General features: G+C 32.1%; 1 protein-coding gene across 1 annotated transcript; it reads right to left on the reverse strand.

Moving 5' to 3' along the window:
- Positions 1 to 1199: 1199 nt before the first annotated feature.
- Positions 1200 to 13124, reverse strand: LOC111056797 (S-phase kinase-associated protein 1). The gene is made up of 4 exons (XM_022344203.2): positions 12755 to 13124; positions 9930 to 10032; positions 3782 to 3990; positions 1200 to 2284 (listed from the first exon to the last, which is right to left on the reverse strand). The coding sequence occupies exons 2-4, from the start codon at positions 10030 to 10032 to the stop codon at positions 2108 to 2110; spliced, it is 489 nt and encodes a 162-aa protein (XP_022199895.1). The 5' UTR covers positions 12755 to 13124; the 3' UTR covers positions 1200 to 2107.
- Between the last annotated feature and the right edge of the window lie 1854 nt (positions 13125 to 14978).

The following is a 14978-nucleotide window of genomic DNA, read 5'->3' on the forward strand; positions in this document are numbered from 1 at the left end:
TGAAATCTTGGTTTCTATTAACAATACTGTAATCATAATTATTAAAAAGATTAAGTTTCTTGATTTGTATGCCGCATCATGTTACAATCCTAGTAAGTATTGTAGTAAGAATAATGTTAGTGAAAGCAACTTTCCATCCTACGGGTGTGATCACATTGAATGCGTTATGGGCAAATATGTGCAAGTGCAAGCTTGGGTATGCATGACGAAGCGCGCAGATAAGAAACAAACTATGGAAAGAGCAATAGGAACACTCACACTGAACGCTTGCACGCACTGGTTGCGTTCAGTGTGAGCAGCGACTCACAGACAAGTCACAAAGTATTTCAATGTCTCTTTCCAAAATTTTGTTTTTCGGTTCATGCATGATCTTATGTGCATTTGCACATAAGGAAAATTCAATGAGATCATACCCCAATTAGCCCATGACAATCAAATGCAGATGACTTGACTGTCAGTTAACTAAAATGGAAGTTATTATAAAATCCCAAAGCTGAGTTACATCGAGCAAGGATCAAATCAAATCAAAACTGTCCGATCAGCTGAATCAGGCGGTTGAAGCCGGATGGTGCAACCCAACATAAATGTGTGATTCATCTTAGTTGAATGCCCCAGCCTAAGAAGAATGAATGAATGGCAACTTTGCATTACTAGATAGTCACCTGGTCAGCCCAAAGTGAAAGCAGTGAAAAGCTGGAAAGCGAGTGAAGATGGAAGGAATTGCTGGGAATGCAATCTAACCAACTGACAGCTGCATCTAGAACTAGTACTACAGTGTTGCCGTTCCTTGGCCAGGACATCCAACTGGAGATGGCTGTGATGAGAACGTATTTTGCAAAAAAACATGTTGTCAACCTCATCGATAACTGTACAAGATGCTTACAGTTCCACCTTTGTAGAAAAAATATAATTCATGATGGAATTTGAAGATTTTCACCATAATGTTGTTCAGAAATGTCAATTTCTGATGTCATGACTGTACTAGACAATAAGTTGTCTGATTATTTACAAATCCTTTTCAGGATCTTTGTTGATTCTTTTGAAATTTACCGTAGACAATTCATCAAATATTTAGAAAAATCTATTTATAGACACAGCTTAGTATAATGTTAGTTACAACAAACTTACGGGAAGCATATAATAGAAAATGAAACCAAATAATAACTCAACAGGAAAGTGAATGTGAAAAAGCAATGGAATAAATTTTTAACAGTTTATTATCAGAATTTTAACTCAAAACTAATACAGAAAGATCGAAGAAGCTGATGCAAGAACACAGAAGTAACTTACTATGTCAAATACTATTAAAGAGGACTGAAGAGATGAAAAATTGAATTGTATATAGAAAATAAATGCACACAACATTCAAAGCAATAAATAATAGAATAGAAAAGATATACATAGAATAGAAAATGCAACAGAGACGGATACGGTATGCTTGAAAAGAAAATACAGATAATGGGGGGGGGGGTTATTGAATAGTCACATTATTAACCTCACTTAAATTATGGAAGATAATTACCCATGCTTACCCAAGTTTTCTCATGCCCTTTAAGAGCTTGTTAATTTGTGAATAAAAGTGAATTTTCAAAATATCAGAACCTCATTTTCTCTTCAGATTTCTAATTATTACACATAAAAGTAATAAATTATTTCTTGGCATATGTCAGTTTTAAAATGTTGTTTCAAAAAAAGTTTACTCAGCCCTCTGCAAATACTGAGTTCAAATATTTCAAACATACATAAATACTTCACAATCGAAATAAATGAATTTTCTTTCAAATCTCTTTAAAAACCTCAAGACTACATTTTTGAAATAACTTTATTCAACGCTATGCAATAAAAGTAGTATATTTATTGATTGCAAGCCGTCCGAATAAATTGAATGATCAATTTGTATACAAAAATTAAGTGCTTTAATAATAAACATAAGTCAATCCAAATTAATATCAAGAATTTAATGTACACATTTAATGAACCGTAACGAATTTACTATTTTTGTTGAAATTGAAATAAAGTTTGAATAGTTTGATCAAGGTGTAAAATTGTGATTTGCCGTATGGGAGCATACATAATACCGTACAAGAATATACAAGGTCCAATTTGTTCACTTTTCTTCACACCACTCATTCTCCTTGCGAACTTGCTCCTCCTCAGTGGCTGTGAAGTCATTCTTGATGTTGAACGTTTTTCGAATTTCCTCGGGGGTCTTGCCTTTGATCATGTTTGCTACAGTCTTGCAAGTCACATCCAACAGTCCTTTGATGTCCAGATAGTTTGCCGCCTGAAAAACAAACAGAATATTGATACTCGTATGACTTCTATTGGTGGAGTTTCACTTCATCTGATATATAATATAACCGTCAATTGATCTCATAACTATTATTTCAGAAAAACCGCAACATAATTGAGTTTATCCTGAAACCCTGTTGATTCATTAACATTTATAGAATTTGCAAGAATAATTCAATTTTCCCAAAAAAGTAACGTATAGTAATTGCAAATAATGTGAGTTATATCCAAATGAAAGTGATTATAATTTTTCTCATAAATTCGATTATCCTGAATTTGGTAAGCTTGTAAACGGATTTTGCGGTGGATCGGTGGATGAAAAAAGATTTGATTCTCATTTTTCCTATAATTCGTTACTTGTTTTGAGATGTACATTTTTTATTGGTAGACTAACTTATAATTGGAATTATTCGACTGATAACCAATTACTTACAAAAAATTATTAACTAGCCTAGAGATAAGAAAATGAAATGAATTCTATATAGACATGAAACAAAAAAGTGTTTTCAGAATTCATATTATTTGAGTAACGAGTATTATCATGTATTGCGATGGCTCTAATCGGGATAAACAATCATGATCAATAATATTCGCCAAAATAATTCAAAGTAATACTCGTATGACCTGATAAACTAGTTGAAAATTTTGAAGATGGGATAAGGCTATTGACCAATCAATTTTCAAAATATTGAATATTAGATGTATTCATTACTTTTATCTACGACCACGTTATAATATAAACATTACATTACAATCAATCCAATAACAGGGGTCTTTTCGCAATGGATTTTAAAAACTATACTATAATGAGGACTTTATGCAGCGACTTCAAAATTATAACACGGTTGTCAATGCTGGTGGCATTAAAGCACGGTTTCTGATGCTGGCAACAGGTTTCAGTTCATCAAGTTTTAATTAAATCAGGTTTTCAGTATGTCAAATTTTCATTGCATCAGGTTCTCATTCCGTCAAGTATTGAATTTGTCAGGTTGTTATTAGTTTGTCAAAAAATCAATTCATCAAGTTTTCAGTTTTTCAAATCTACTGTTCACTCTGTATGAGCAGCGTTTTACCAATTATTTCAAATTTTTTACCATATAGTAGTTTTTACCATCATAGTCCACGTTTAAATTTCGAAAAACCATAAAATTGAACACAAAATGAAATAAAGAGAAAATGGTGTAAGCTATTTTGAATTACAGTATTTAGGAATGTTCCATTTCGTCAAGGGAAAAAGTTTCCAATTACAGAAATAATAAAATAAAGATTATCATGAAAACTACGACTACGCCCCGTTTCGGAAAGCCAATTTTCTGACTCCAGCTGTTCAAAGTGTAGGACTTAGCTAAATCCCGAGCTTGGAAACCGGCCCTAAGAATTGAAAGAAACCACTATGCATTTCGGGACTTTGAGTAACGAGTTTATCATGTAGTCAACCCTCTTCAGGTACAAATTCAAAATTTTGAAGATGGGATAAGTTGGCTGTTACCAAAATGAGTTCGAAGAGCGTTCCCTGGTCGACCTTGAGGAAGTCGGCATCCCAGCTGGAGATGTCGTCTGTGCGCTTCTCCTTGTTCTCGTCATCCTCGGGTGGCGCGGGGTCGTCCTTGTGGTAGGTCGCCCAGTGGATCACCTTTTTCAGAATAGCAGAGTTCACATTCGGCAACGGAACTATTTCCTCCTCGTCCTCATCCATTCCTAGTAACACACATTCAATTACCAACATCAAACTACTGTTATCTAAATCACATTTAATGTTTTTCATAATTTTAAAAATAAAATTTTTATAATATCGCAAGTGATTTTGCCATTTATTAATAATTTCTCTGATTGCCTATAAATTGCAACCAGAGGAGTTTATTGACAAAACATATACATCGTTATTATAATATACATACAAAAGTTGATAATAATAAACTTAGTCCTAAATATGATACCCCAGTATAATAATATTTGTCGGGATGATCATAATATTCTTTTCTGAAACATATATAAAAAATCTAGTTAGTAATTTTAGTTATAAAGGTAACGAAATTATTGATTGCTTTGTTTTTTGAAATAATATGTGACGGGATGATCGTACTATTCTTTTCTGAAACATGTATAAAAAACATTAGTTAGTAATTTTAGTTATAAAGGTTAGTTAGTTATCAAAGGTAACGAAATTATTTATTAGGTACTTTGTTTTTTGAAATAAAAAGTACGTTCGCATTTCAAAGAGTAGATTTCTACCTTGATAGCATTCTTTCCTATGTAGTAAATACTAAACTGTATACTTTCACAAGTCCTTATTCCAAAAGATAGGTATGCTATGCATTTTTTATAGTGACAATGTATTTTAAAAATATTGATTTTCTTTCAACTGCCTAGATCCAATACAGTTAACCGGTTAGCACGGTCTATTAGGATTTTTAGGTCATGAAACAGATTACACATGCATTTTGTGTTAAACAGTTTAATAAAATATGACTTTGATCGCAGATGAGTAGCATTTGTAGTTGTTTTGTAAGGTAAGGAATACCCAGACTTGAAACAATCTAACAGAGCCAGATATTAAAGAAACAAGTTACTCAGACACTCATGTGGAGATTGTGGAGTAAAGATGATGAAAGAGAATGTTAACAAAATAATATTGGTTTTGTTCGAATCCCGCCAGTAGGCATGACGTTTGATAGTTTAATAGATCACACACGCACTTTCTATAACCCATCACATGTAAAAGGCTCATGTGGGCATCATCCGCAATTAGAAAAATTGTTTTCCTACAGATACCCTGAAAAGTGACCATTTCTGCACTGATTGCAGGCCACAAAGAATCACTTTTCCGCAATAGTGCGCAAAGTGAGTACTTTGCGTACTCCAGATTTGCAGCATGACAACGCAAAATAATTAGTAGGTTATATGGAGCACCAGTGCAGCAAAATCAAAATTAAGTTGGTAACAGTGACTGTGGTATAGTGAGGTAAACGTTATAATAATATCAAGGACACCGAGTTCGAGGACAACCACCACATTCAGCACACAGCCGCCCCGCCATTCAAACACTACTTCATTATTCTATTTTATTTATTAATAATAAAATTACACAGAAATCATTTGATGCATTTCAGGCAATTTTACCCATAATTACCCACTTTTCATATTCAATGGTAACTGTAGGAAAAATTTAATGTGAAATACGTGCGCAAAGTTCCTCTGCTCCACTCAACAAACTTTCTTTCGGTGCAGCAAACTGTCACTTTGCGCACTAGTTGCACAAATAACTATTAAAAATTACATTCACATATCAACTTTTGCTATTGAGTGGCCGTTCTAAAACAATTCCTATCGTTTCTAGACAAGCATCTTTCGGTTGCCTCGCAAGCAATTACATGCAACAATCAGAACTATTCTTTGTATTATATAGTAGGTAGTTTGCCTATTCTGATTGATTTCCAAAGAAAACGTTCTAAAGAGTAGCTTTTAAATAATATGGACCTTGATGCCAAACTGTAGACTGTTTATAGATTGTTTTTTTAGAAATTGTATAAGTTTAATCCTGGAACACTTGGTAGGTGGATTATTAAGTAACAAATTGCAGCATTCATTACAATTATATTTTGATAACAACTTATTGCACAATGAACTGTAAGGTACTTACACTTAAGGTACAGACACCACACAAAAGAATCAATTGAACTATAAACTTTAAAATTAAAAAATCAATACTTAAGAATGGCAATCTATACAACTACTGTTAATTATAAATGTAGAGTCACAATAATAGTTCAATTGGAAAAGCATTAAGATTGCAATATAACTATTTCAAAACATAATCTATAATAAAAATCTGGTGTGGCGCACTCACACAACTTTCCTTGCCGTTATAAAAATTGATCACCTGACGCTAGTGTTCACGCGCATCTCTACTCATAAGTCTACTTATAAAAAAAGATCTGAGCCAGCTGGTGACAGGACAATAACGCTGCAGATACACGAGGTCTGCTATCTCTTCATAGTGAATGATTTAATAGAATCAACAGTTGCTAACAGTTTGCAATTGAATAATCTTATTCTCTCGAATTTCGAGCTCATTTTAAATTTTATGTTAAAATGTTACTAGACATTAATTGTAGAGATTTTTATACTCAATCTTTTCCACTTGAAATTTTTCGATTAAATTGTATCTGAAGCCTGATAATTGGGAATCTAGAATCAAACTTTGCATAGATGGGGCGGAGCTCTGGAAATTTTTACAGATATGAGACTTAGGGCAGTTGATATAGCTTATCAATGACCATTCTAGGTATAGATTTAATCAAATTCGTTGGAGCCGTTTTCGAGAAAATCGCAAAAACCCTGTTTTTGACAACATTTTCTCCATTAAAGCCGCCATCTTGAATTGTATTTGATCGAAATTGTTCGTGTCGGATCCTTATTTTGTAAGGACCTTAAGTTCCAAATTTGAAGTCATTCTGTTAATTGAGAGATGAGATATCGTGGACTCAGGGTACCTTGAAACGTATAGAAATTGGGGTACCTTATTTTTTTCGTAAAGCAATACTTTCCTTACCTATGGTAATAGGGCAAGGAAAGTAATAAAGGAAGGAATCGTCTCATACACGTACGGAATGGGAAATTCACGAACGACGCATCATCACATCTGAAACTACTGAACTGATTACCTTCCAATTTTTCATAATAATTCTGAATTTACCGAGTATGGTCATGGGCCTATTTTTATTCTTATTAATCAAATTCAAAGTCATTTATTTCCTCTTCAATTATAAAAACAAGTTTGAAAACAGTAAGAAAAATACAGAGAAATAATATTCTTCTCATGGGCTGTGGTGCCTGTGTGCAAAGAAGAGTCTGAATCGATTCATCTCATTTGTACAGAGGAAGTATTTAAAAAAATCTGGTGTGGTACACTCACACAACTTTCCTTGCTCATTGAACTATTTAAAATTTTACATCTATTTTCGCTTAAAAACCTTTCCCCTTATTTTGATCAAATATTTATTTCTCTTGTAAAAAAAAACATCCACGGAACAAAGTGCCCGTTTTATAACCCTACCTTAAAATTTCCAATATAGTTCGCTAAATAAACCTAAGCCTCAATATCAAACGAGAATAATTTAGGAGAAAAACATAATGACGATTGACGGCAACATATTTGCAACTACGATCAGACTACTGTATATGTGTATATACAATTGTTTTCAGAGTACTTTTTCCTTTATGTAAATATTGTGAAATTCGATGTTTTTTTTTTGAAATTCGTCAAAACAGCTGTACTACAGATGAAATATCTTGACTATGACTGTGTTCTTTTTATAAACTGCTCTACCTACCCACGGTATATGGAAGAAGAAAAAGTAAAAACCGTGTTCCTACCTACCTCATGCACGAGAAGGAGGTTACAAAGTCCATTTCTCAAGGATTGGGTGGACCCCCATTAGTACCCCAGGAAAAAGACTCATGTCAGTTGATAGAGCTAATAAATAACTATACAGGGTATGGATTTGAAAAAAATCGTTAGAGCCGTTTTTGAGAAAATCGTGAAAAACATGGTTTTTTAGTAACTGTCATTTTTCTCAAGAATATTACGGAGCTCCTGCAATTTTCACAGAAATGAGACTCATGTCAGTTGATAGGGCTTATAAATAGCTATCCATGGTATAAATTTGAAGAAAATCGTTAGAGCCGTTTTCGAGAAAACCGTGAAAAACATGGCTTTTTAGTCATTATCCGCCATTTTTCTCAAGAATATTACGGAGCTCCTGAAATTTTCTCAGAAATGAAACTCATGCCAGTTGATAGGGCTTATAAATAGCTATCCATGGTATAAATTTGAAGAAAATCGTTAGAGCCATTTTCGAGAAAAACGTGAAAAACATGGTTTTTTAGTAATTATCCGCCATTTTTTCCGCTATCTATGGTATAAATTTGAAGAAAATTGTTGGAGCCGTTTTCGAGAAAACCGTGAAAAACATGGTTTTTTAGTCATTATCCGCCATTTTTCTCAATAATATTACGGAGCTCCTGAAATTTTCCCCGAGATGAGACTCATTTCAGTTGATAGGGCTTATAAATAGCTATCCATGGTATAAATTTGAAGAAAATCGTTAGAGCCATTTTCGAGAAAAACGTGAAAAACATGGTTTTTTAGTAATTATCCGCCATTTTTTCCGCCATCTTGAATTGAATTTTATTGAATTTCTTATTGTCGGGTCCTCATGGTATATGGACCTTAAGTTTAAAATTTCAAGTCAATCGGTTAATTAGGAATGGAGTTATCGTGTTCACAGACATACACACACACACATACACACACACACACATACACACACACACACACACACACACACACACATACACACACACAGACCAATACCCAAAAATCATTTTTTTGGACTCAGGGGACCTTGAAACGTATAGAAAACTTGAAATTGGGGTACCTAATTTTTTTTGGAAAGCAATACTTTCCTTACCTATGGTAGTAGGGCAAGGAAAGTAAAAAATAACTTACTAATGAAAAAATAGAATGATACAGAAGATAGAAAAGAATAAAGGAGGTTAAAGCCAACAAAAAAAAGAGCAAAAAAGGCTTTATAAAAGTAGAGGATCGTCCATCGCAGCGGTCGCCGGGCCCACACATGTCTGCAGAGAAGAATCGAAAGAAATCAGTAAGTCAGTCCAGTCAACATAAGTCCAGAAGCCTAAGTGTAGGCATGAGACGTGACACCACAAATTTATTTAACACAATCAATTTATTTTAATTTGATAATTAGAAATAATTTATTCAATTTGTTATTCAAAGATTACAAAAGTATAAAGTCCAACCGAACAGGGCATAATCCAAGTGACACGATCTATCCAGAAAAAGCTGGCCTTGATCACGAAATTGGATATTGGATTATGTAGCTTAGTTGATGGTTCCCGTGGTTCATGAATCAAAGGTGACGGGTTCGAGATCTATCAAACTCATTTTTTTTTGCTGGAAATTTTAAAATCTTACAAAGATTATCCACGTAATTTTGAACAAAATAATAAATAATTATTCAATTTCTCTAAGTTTCCTGGACATAAAGAGATTGCATTATTTAACAACACCAAATTTTCCCCGGCGTAAAGCACGGGTTACCTTGTAGTTATAACTTGGAACAGACGATTAATAATAAAACAAAATCAAAAATAGAATGACTTCTTTCATTTACAATATAACGAATTTCGGACAGTTGTCTACTCTACTGCTGTACTTACTTTACCACAAAATAAACAATACTTTTAATGCTGAGTAAATAAACTAAGCAGGCCTATTGTCCAACCACATATTTATTGAACTTATTTATTTTTATAATCTAAATTTATTTAGTATGAATAACTACCACAATATCACCTTCAAAACTACTCAGGGAGGAAAACATTTCAAATACCATTAGATATATAGAACCATAGAGAAACGAAATCTATAGGTCATCTCTGATAGAGCAATAATAAATTGATGGGGGAGGAGACATAAGAATGGATTTATGTATCACAAGAGGGCAGATCCTCTATCATTCTCACTTTGATAAAATTCAAAATTAGGTACTAATTTTTATAGCAGCAGGATACTGAATTTTCGAAGTAACAAAAACATGCCATTGACTCACCCAAGTCTTCCAACATGGTTTTTATTGTAACAGAGCATTTTGCGATCTCTACATCGACATCAAACACCTCTCCATCAGAACTCTGCAGCTTAATACTGGGCATCTGAAAATCATTTCAAAGACAGAATAATATTTCACATTGGAAGACGATAGCGTATTTCAGAATACAAAATTGGAGTCATATCTAGGTAGTGTATCCCATAAATTGCCTATTTATAATAGTGGAGATGATTACTTTTTATATATTTGATAGTTTGAAATAACTTTTAAATTAACTGAAAATGCCGTTGAAACGTACCAAATGCCAAAATTCAAGAAAACATTCAGCATGAAAAAATTCTGATCTACTATTAAATAATATTCTTAAATCAAATTTCATCGTAATACACTGATTAGTAACTACATTATATAAATTTGACCAATATGTAAAGCTATAGACATTTTTCACGCCGAGTAAGATTGAATTTTTGTAAAAACGAAAGAAGTATTGATTTGTATTGAAGTAAAACATGTTGATATAGCGTGTTTGCCAAAAAATAGAATAAAAAATATCAACCTCCATGCATGTTCATTCAATATGAAACATGCATAAAGATGCAAAATAAAATTAGGTATATTCTCAAGTACCATTGAGTAGGCTTATAAGTCAGGTTGGGAATTTACTTTAAATGTTGAAGATAGAGTTGGACAACAGAGTCAAAGTTGTATACTGCGATAAATTTGACACTATACAAGTCCTGGAAGTAAGGTATAAGCAGGATCAGGTTAGGATGTTTTGAGTGAGAGGAATATGCTCCTGAATAAGGTGACCAACTTCCCTTTTTGCTCAGATGCAGTTAGGTCATTCGGTCTAGTAAAATTGGAAAAACAAAATATGCCTTTGGTTTGATAAAATGCTATGTTTCAAGTCACAATAGGCCTAAATCCACTTAGCAGAAACTTCTTGACTTGAGAAAAATTACATCAATAAGATAAGATGTTAACACAGTAGGCCTATACTGTTACAGGTACAAGTTGGCACTGATATCCAACTCTATTTTCAACATTTAAAGTAAATTCCTAAACTGACTTGAATGCCTACTCATTGGTACTTGAGAATATACCTAATTTTATTTTGTATCTTTATGCATGTTTCATATTGAATGAACATGAATGGATGTTGATATTTTTCATTTTGCATAGCCTAATTAATATGCAGTTGTAATCAATGTTTTGTGAGCATGTTAGTTATGGACTTATGGAACAAATAAAAATGATTCTATAGTGATCAATAAATCAAATTCAACAATGTATTAAATAGAACCATGAGAAAACGTAATCAACATGTTATCAAGAAATTTTTGACAGTATTCTTGTTAAGCAAATACAAAATAAAATATTAATGATGAATAATTATATTATGCAATTTACATAACACTGAAGAGGCATAGTTAGCCTACAAGGTTCAAAAATTATTTATCCATTTTGGCTAGGCCTAATCTAAGAGGTTACTGTAGTTTAGCCCGCTAAATTTGATTGTTTTGACAAATAATAGTTATAAGTACTGTAGTTAAAAGTTACTGATAATTTCAGGGTTTATGCCATCGGTCTGTTTTATTTACAGATTACAGCTATCTAAAGTACAAACTTTTCAAATTCAAGTTGTTTGTGTTTAATTTTAAAATAGTTATAATACCGTGTGGAATAACAATTATAGTACATTTGAAATCGCCTTGACATGCTGAACAAATAAGAAAAAGACTCTGATTTTCAACAATAAGCATTTAGGTAAAAAATAATATGGGTTTTATCATACTGACAACTACTACTTAGTACTTCAACTCTATATATTGCAGTAATTACAACATAACGTTTCTGGGATTCGCTTAGCCTAGGCCTATAGACCTTTTAGAAAAAATATTAGCCTACTACCTAATGATAGAACTTGACTATTTATAAAACAGTAGAATTCATCACATACAGAAATATGATTCATTCATGTTATCACCGTTGTTGGCACGAGCATTTCTCGTGTAAGTAGACTTGAAAGCCCACTTTAGAAAATTTAGCTCAACACAGGAAATATTCAATAAATTTAACATAAACTAACACACTAACAAACAGTAACTATGGCACATAACAAATAAGACGATACGCTAAGTTTTAATTATAATTAAACTAGTACCGGTATTGCAATATTAAGAAGGAAATTCAAAAAGTTTGAGGTTAATGATTCAATTTCTGACTTAGAAACCTTTGAAGAATGACGTTATCTCAACTCAAAAATTCTTTTAGATTAAATTCTACCAAGAATTAAATTGAGAAATATATTATTTTTATATTTGATTAATCAGTAACATTAAATAAATAGGTATTTAAAAATAAAGTATTCTCTAAAAATATCCTCTTCCTAGTTTCCATAGGCTAATACTAGTTAGGCTAGAGCAGTTCAAGGAAGTGTATAAACCATTTTTGTTGAACAATGGAAATTTACTCAAAAGATTTAATGAAAACTATTCATTACGTTTATTACAGAGAAACTTTGACAATTCATCTGAATAAATTGAATATAATGATATTATTGGAATGACGTGATCCATTGAGATCGTAAAATTTTAGGCTAAAAAACCATAATATTTAATAAAACAAGGGACATTAGTAAATTTTTCCAGTTTATGTAGAATAAGTATTGATATTTTTGTTTTAGACTATAATATTATAATTCATTAAAACACAAAATTATCTTGAAAAAGCATGTTATCACAACTGTTTTAGAAAGGTAGGCTAGCAAAATCAAAATTGTATTATAAGATTAGTTCATGGTTTGAATTTAATAAAGAACTTACCTTTACAGAAAATAATTTAAGAAATATAATAGGAGGAGTACGTAAAATTACAAAATTCAATTACTTCTAGTCTCTGAAAAATTTAGAGTAATCAAAAATGTGATGGTCAACCACTTTATATTCAAGAACGAGTTTATTCAGCAAGCAAAGGCCAACAAGAAAGCTTTCGGGGAGAGCTCACAGCCTCCTATACACCAACAAACCCGTCAGTCTATAAGTACAAGCCAATAATTCAGTTCTTCTGTTCCGTATTGTTGGATAAATGAAAATGATTTCATAGAAATAAAATTTTTATTCAAAAAATTACTTATAAATTTGTATAAAAACTGAATATTTATCAGTTCTTCTGAACCATATAATAATCATAAAGGCAGTGACTTTTCTATTCAAAAAAGAAGGAAACTAGCGGTTGTTTCAAAATAGCAAAATACCTCTGAGCGTTTCAAACGGCTCTATTTAAGGAATTAGCTTTTTTCAACTGAAGCCTTGGATACTCACACATTATTCAAATAATCTGAAGAGTTTTATCAATGATATAGCATATAGACCTAATACGGCTGAAGATTTTCATAAAAATATGTTTGAAATATAAAAACTTATTTATGAAACTAATATTACAGTATCTTGAATAAAATTATTTTTAAACTTGAGTATTGTATCGGTACCACAGTCTAGACAACACAGCTTAATGAGAAGAAAAGGATCCTTTTGATCCAATTATAGAAGTCTCAGACTATGAGTCAACTCTTGAACAATTGAATAGTCTGAATAATTCACTCTCAGAATACAAAGAAACACTACGGTACGGTACCTATGTCGTACTAGGCCTACATTTACTATAATATAAGAAATAAACTGTACCTTTTATAAGCTTAGGTACTGGAGTCGGGTAGGTAACTCTTGTTGTAAATACCGTTAGTAGGTAGCAAAAGAGGTAGCCTATTCTACGGAAAATTTTTATTAAATTTGTAACTAAAAAAATATATAGAGTCTATCGATGTATGTGAAATCTCGTCATGAAGCTACGGTAGGCTAACTACCTACAATATTATTATGAAGATAATAATAATTCTCATGTATGAATTGAAAATTTTTATTTTTTTTTGCCAAGTTTATTCAGCATATTGCTCCTCAGTTCATCAGCCTGTAAAAAGAGTATAGACAGGCTTTAGAGCTTAAATCCTTATAAACAAAAAAATAAATTATTACTCATATTGAATAAGTTTCTTCCATTTTAAAAATTAGTTCATCAACTAAATATCTAGTCCTATATTTTATGATTCTTGGGAATAATTTTCAACATAGAGGCTAACTACAAAACTACCTATTATATATTTATTTATTTATTCGTGGACAAAATCACAAATCATATAAATATGATTAGGAAGGAACAACAGACTTGGCCCTGGGTCTAAGGTGTATAAACAGTTCTATAATAATGTTTTCAATATCTGAAAAATAATACTTGAGGAGATTGGAAACGAAGCGCTCCATGATCTAAAATCTTCAACTGGAATTTTTTTAGAAAAACCGACCCAAACTTTTTTTAGCTTGACACTATAACTACACAGATGAGACTATAAGCCTGAGTAAAATCAATGGAAAACTACAGCAAAATTTCATGTTAGCATGGGAAAAAATTGAAAAAGATAAAATGAATGAAGATTTTGTGTGTTTCAAAAACCACACTGGAATCAAGTTGTGTTATCTACCTTGCTCTGCAATAGCTAAATTTAGTCATTCCATACACTTTGTATGTGATTCATCTATATTATTACTAGTAACTGTATATCGTCAATATTACCAGATGAATAGAAGACAATGGTGAAAAAGTCAACATATTTATGCACAATCCCCAGACAGAATAAAAATATAATATGTGTAGTGATATCAGGGTGCTCAAGGTGACCACACAATAAGCAGAGCTCTGCTTGGTTTTAATCGGTGCTACCCCAGTGAATTACTGTTTATTTTGATACAAAATAAATTTTAACTGCAAAATCACACAATTTTTCATTTTTATAATAACATGGAAACAAAGTACCTAAGTGAAACAGCGCTACCTACATTATTTTGTAGACATGCTACAGAGTTCTAGCAAGGTGATTAGAGTAATACATAATTATCTTCAATGTATTTGTACGGTATTGTTATTACCGTACCTTGAGACCTAAAAATAATCTGATCAAGATGATGTAGTAGCATCAAACCCCACTGAGACGGT

This window comes from Nilaparvata lugens, chromosome 3 (genome assembly GCF_014356525.2).
Source record: "Nilaparvata lugens isolate BPH chromosome 3, ASM1435652v1, whole genome shotgun sequence".
Classification (NCBI taxonomy): Eukaryota; Metazoa; Arthropoda; class Insecta; order Hemiptera; family Delphacidae; genus Nilaparvata; species Nilaparvata lugens.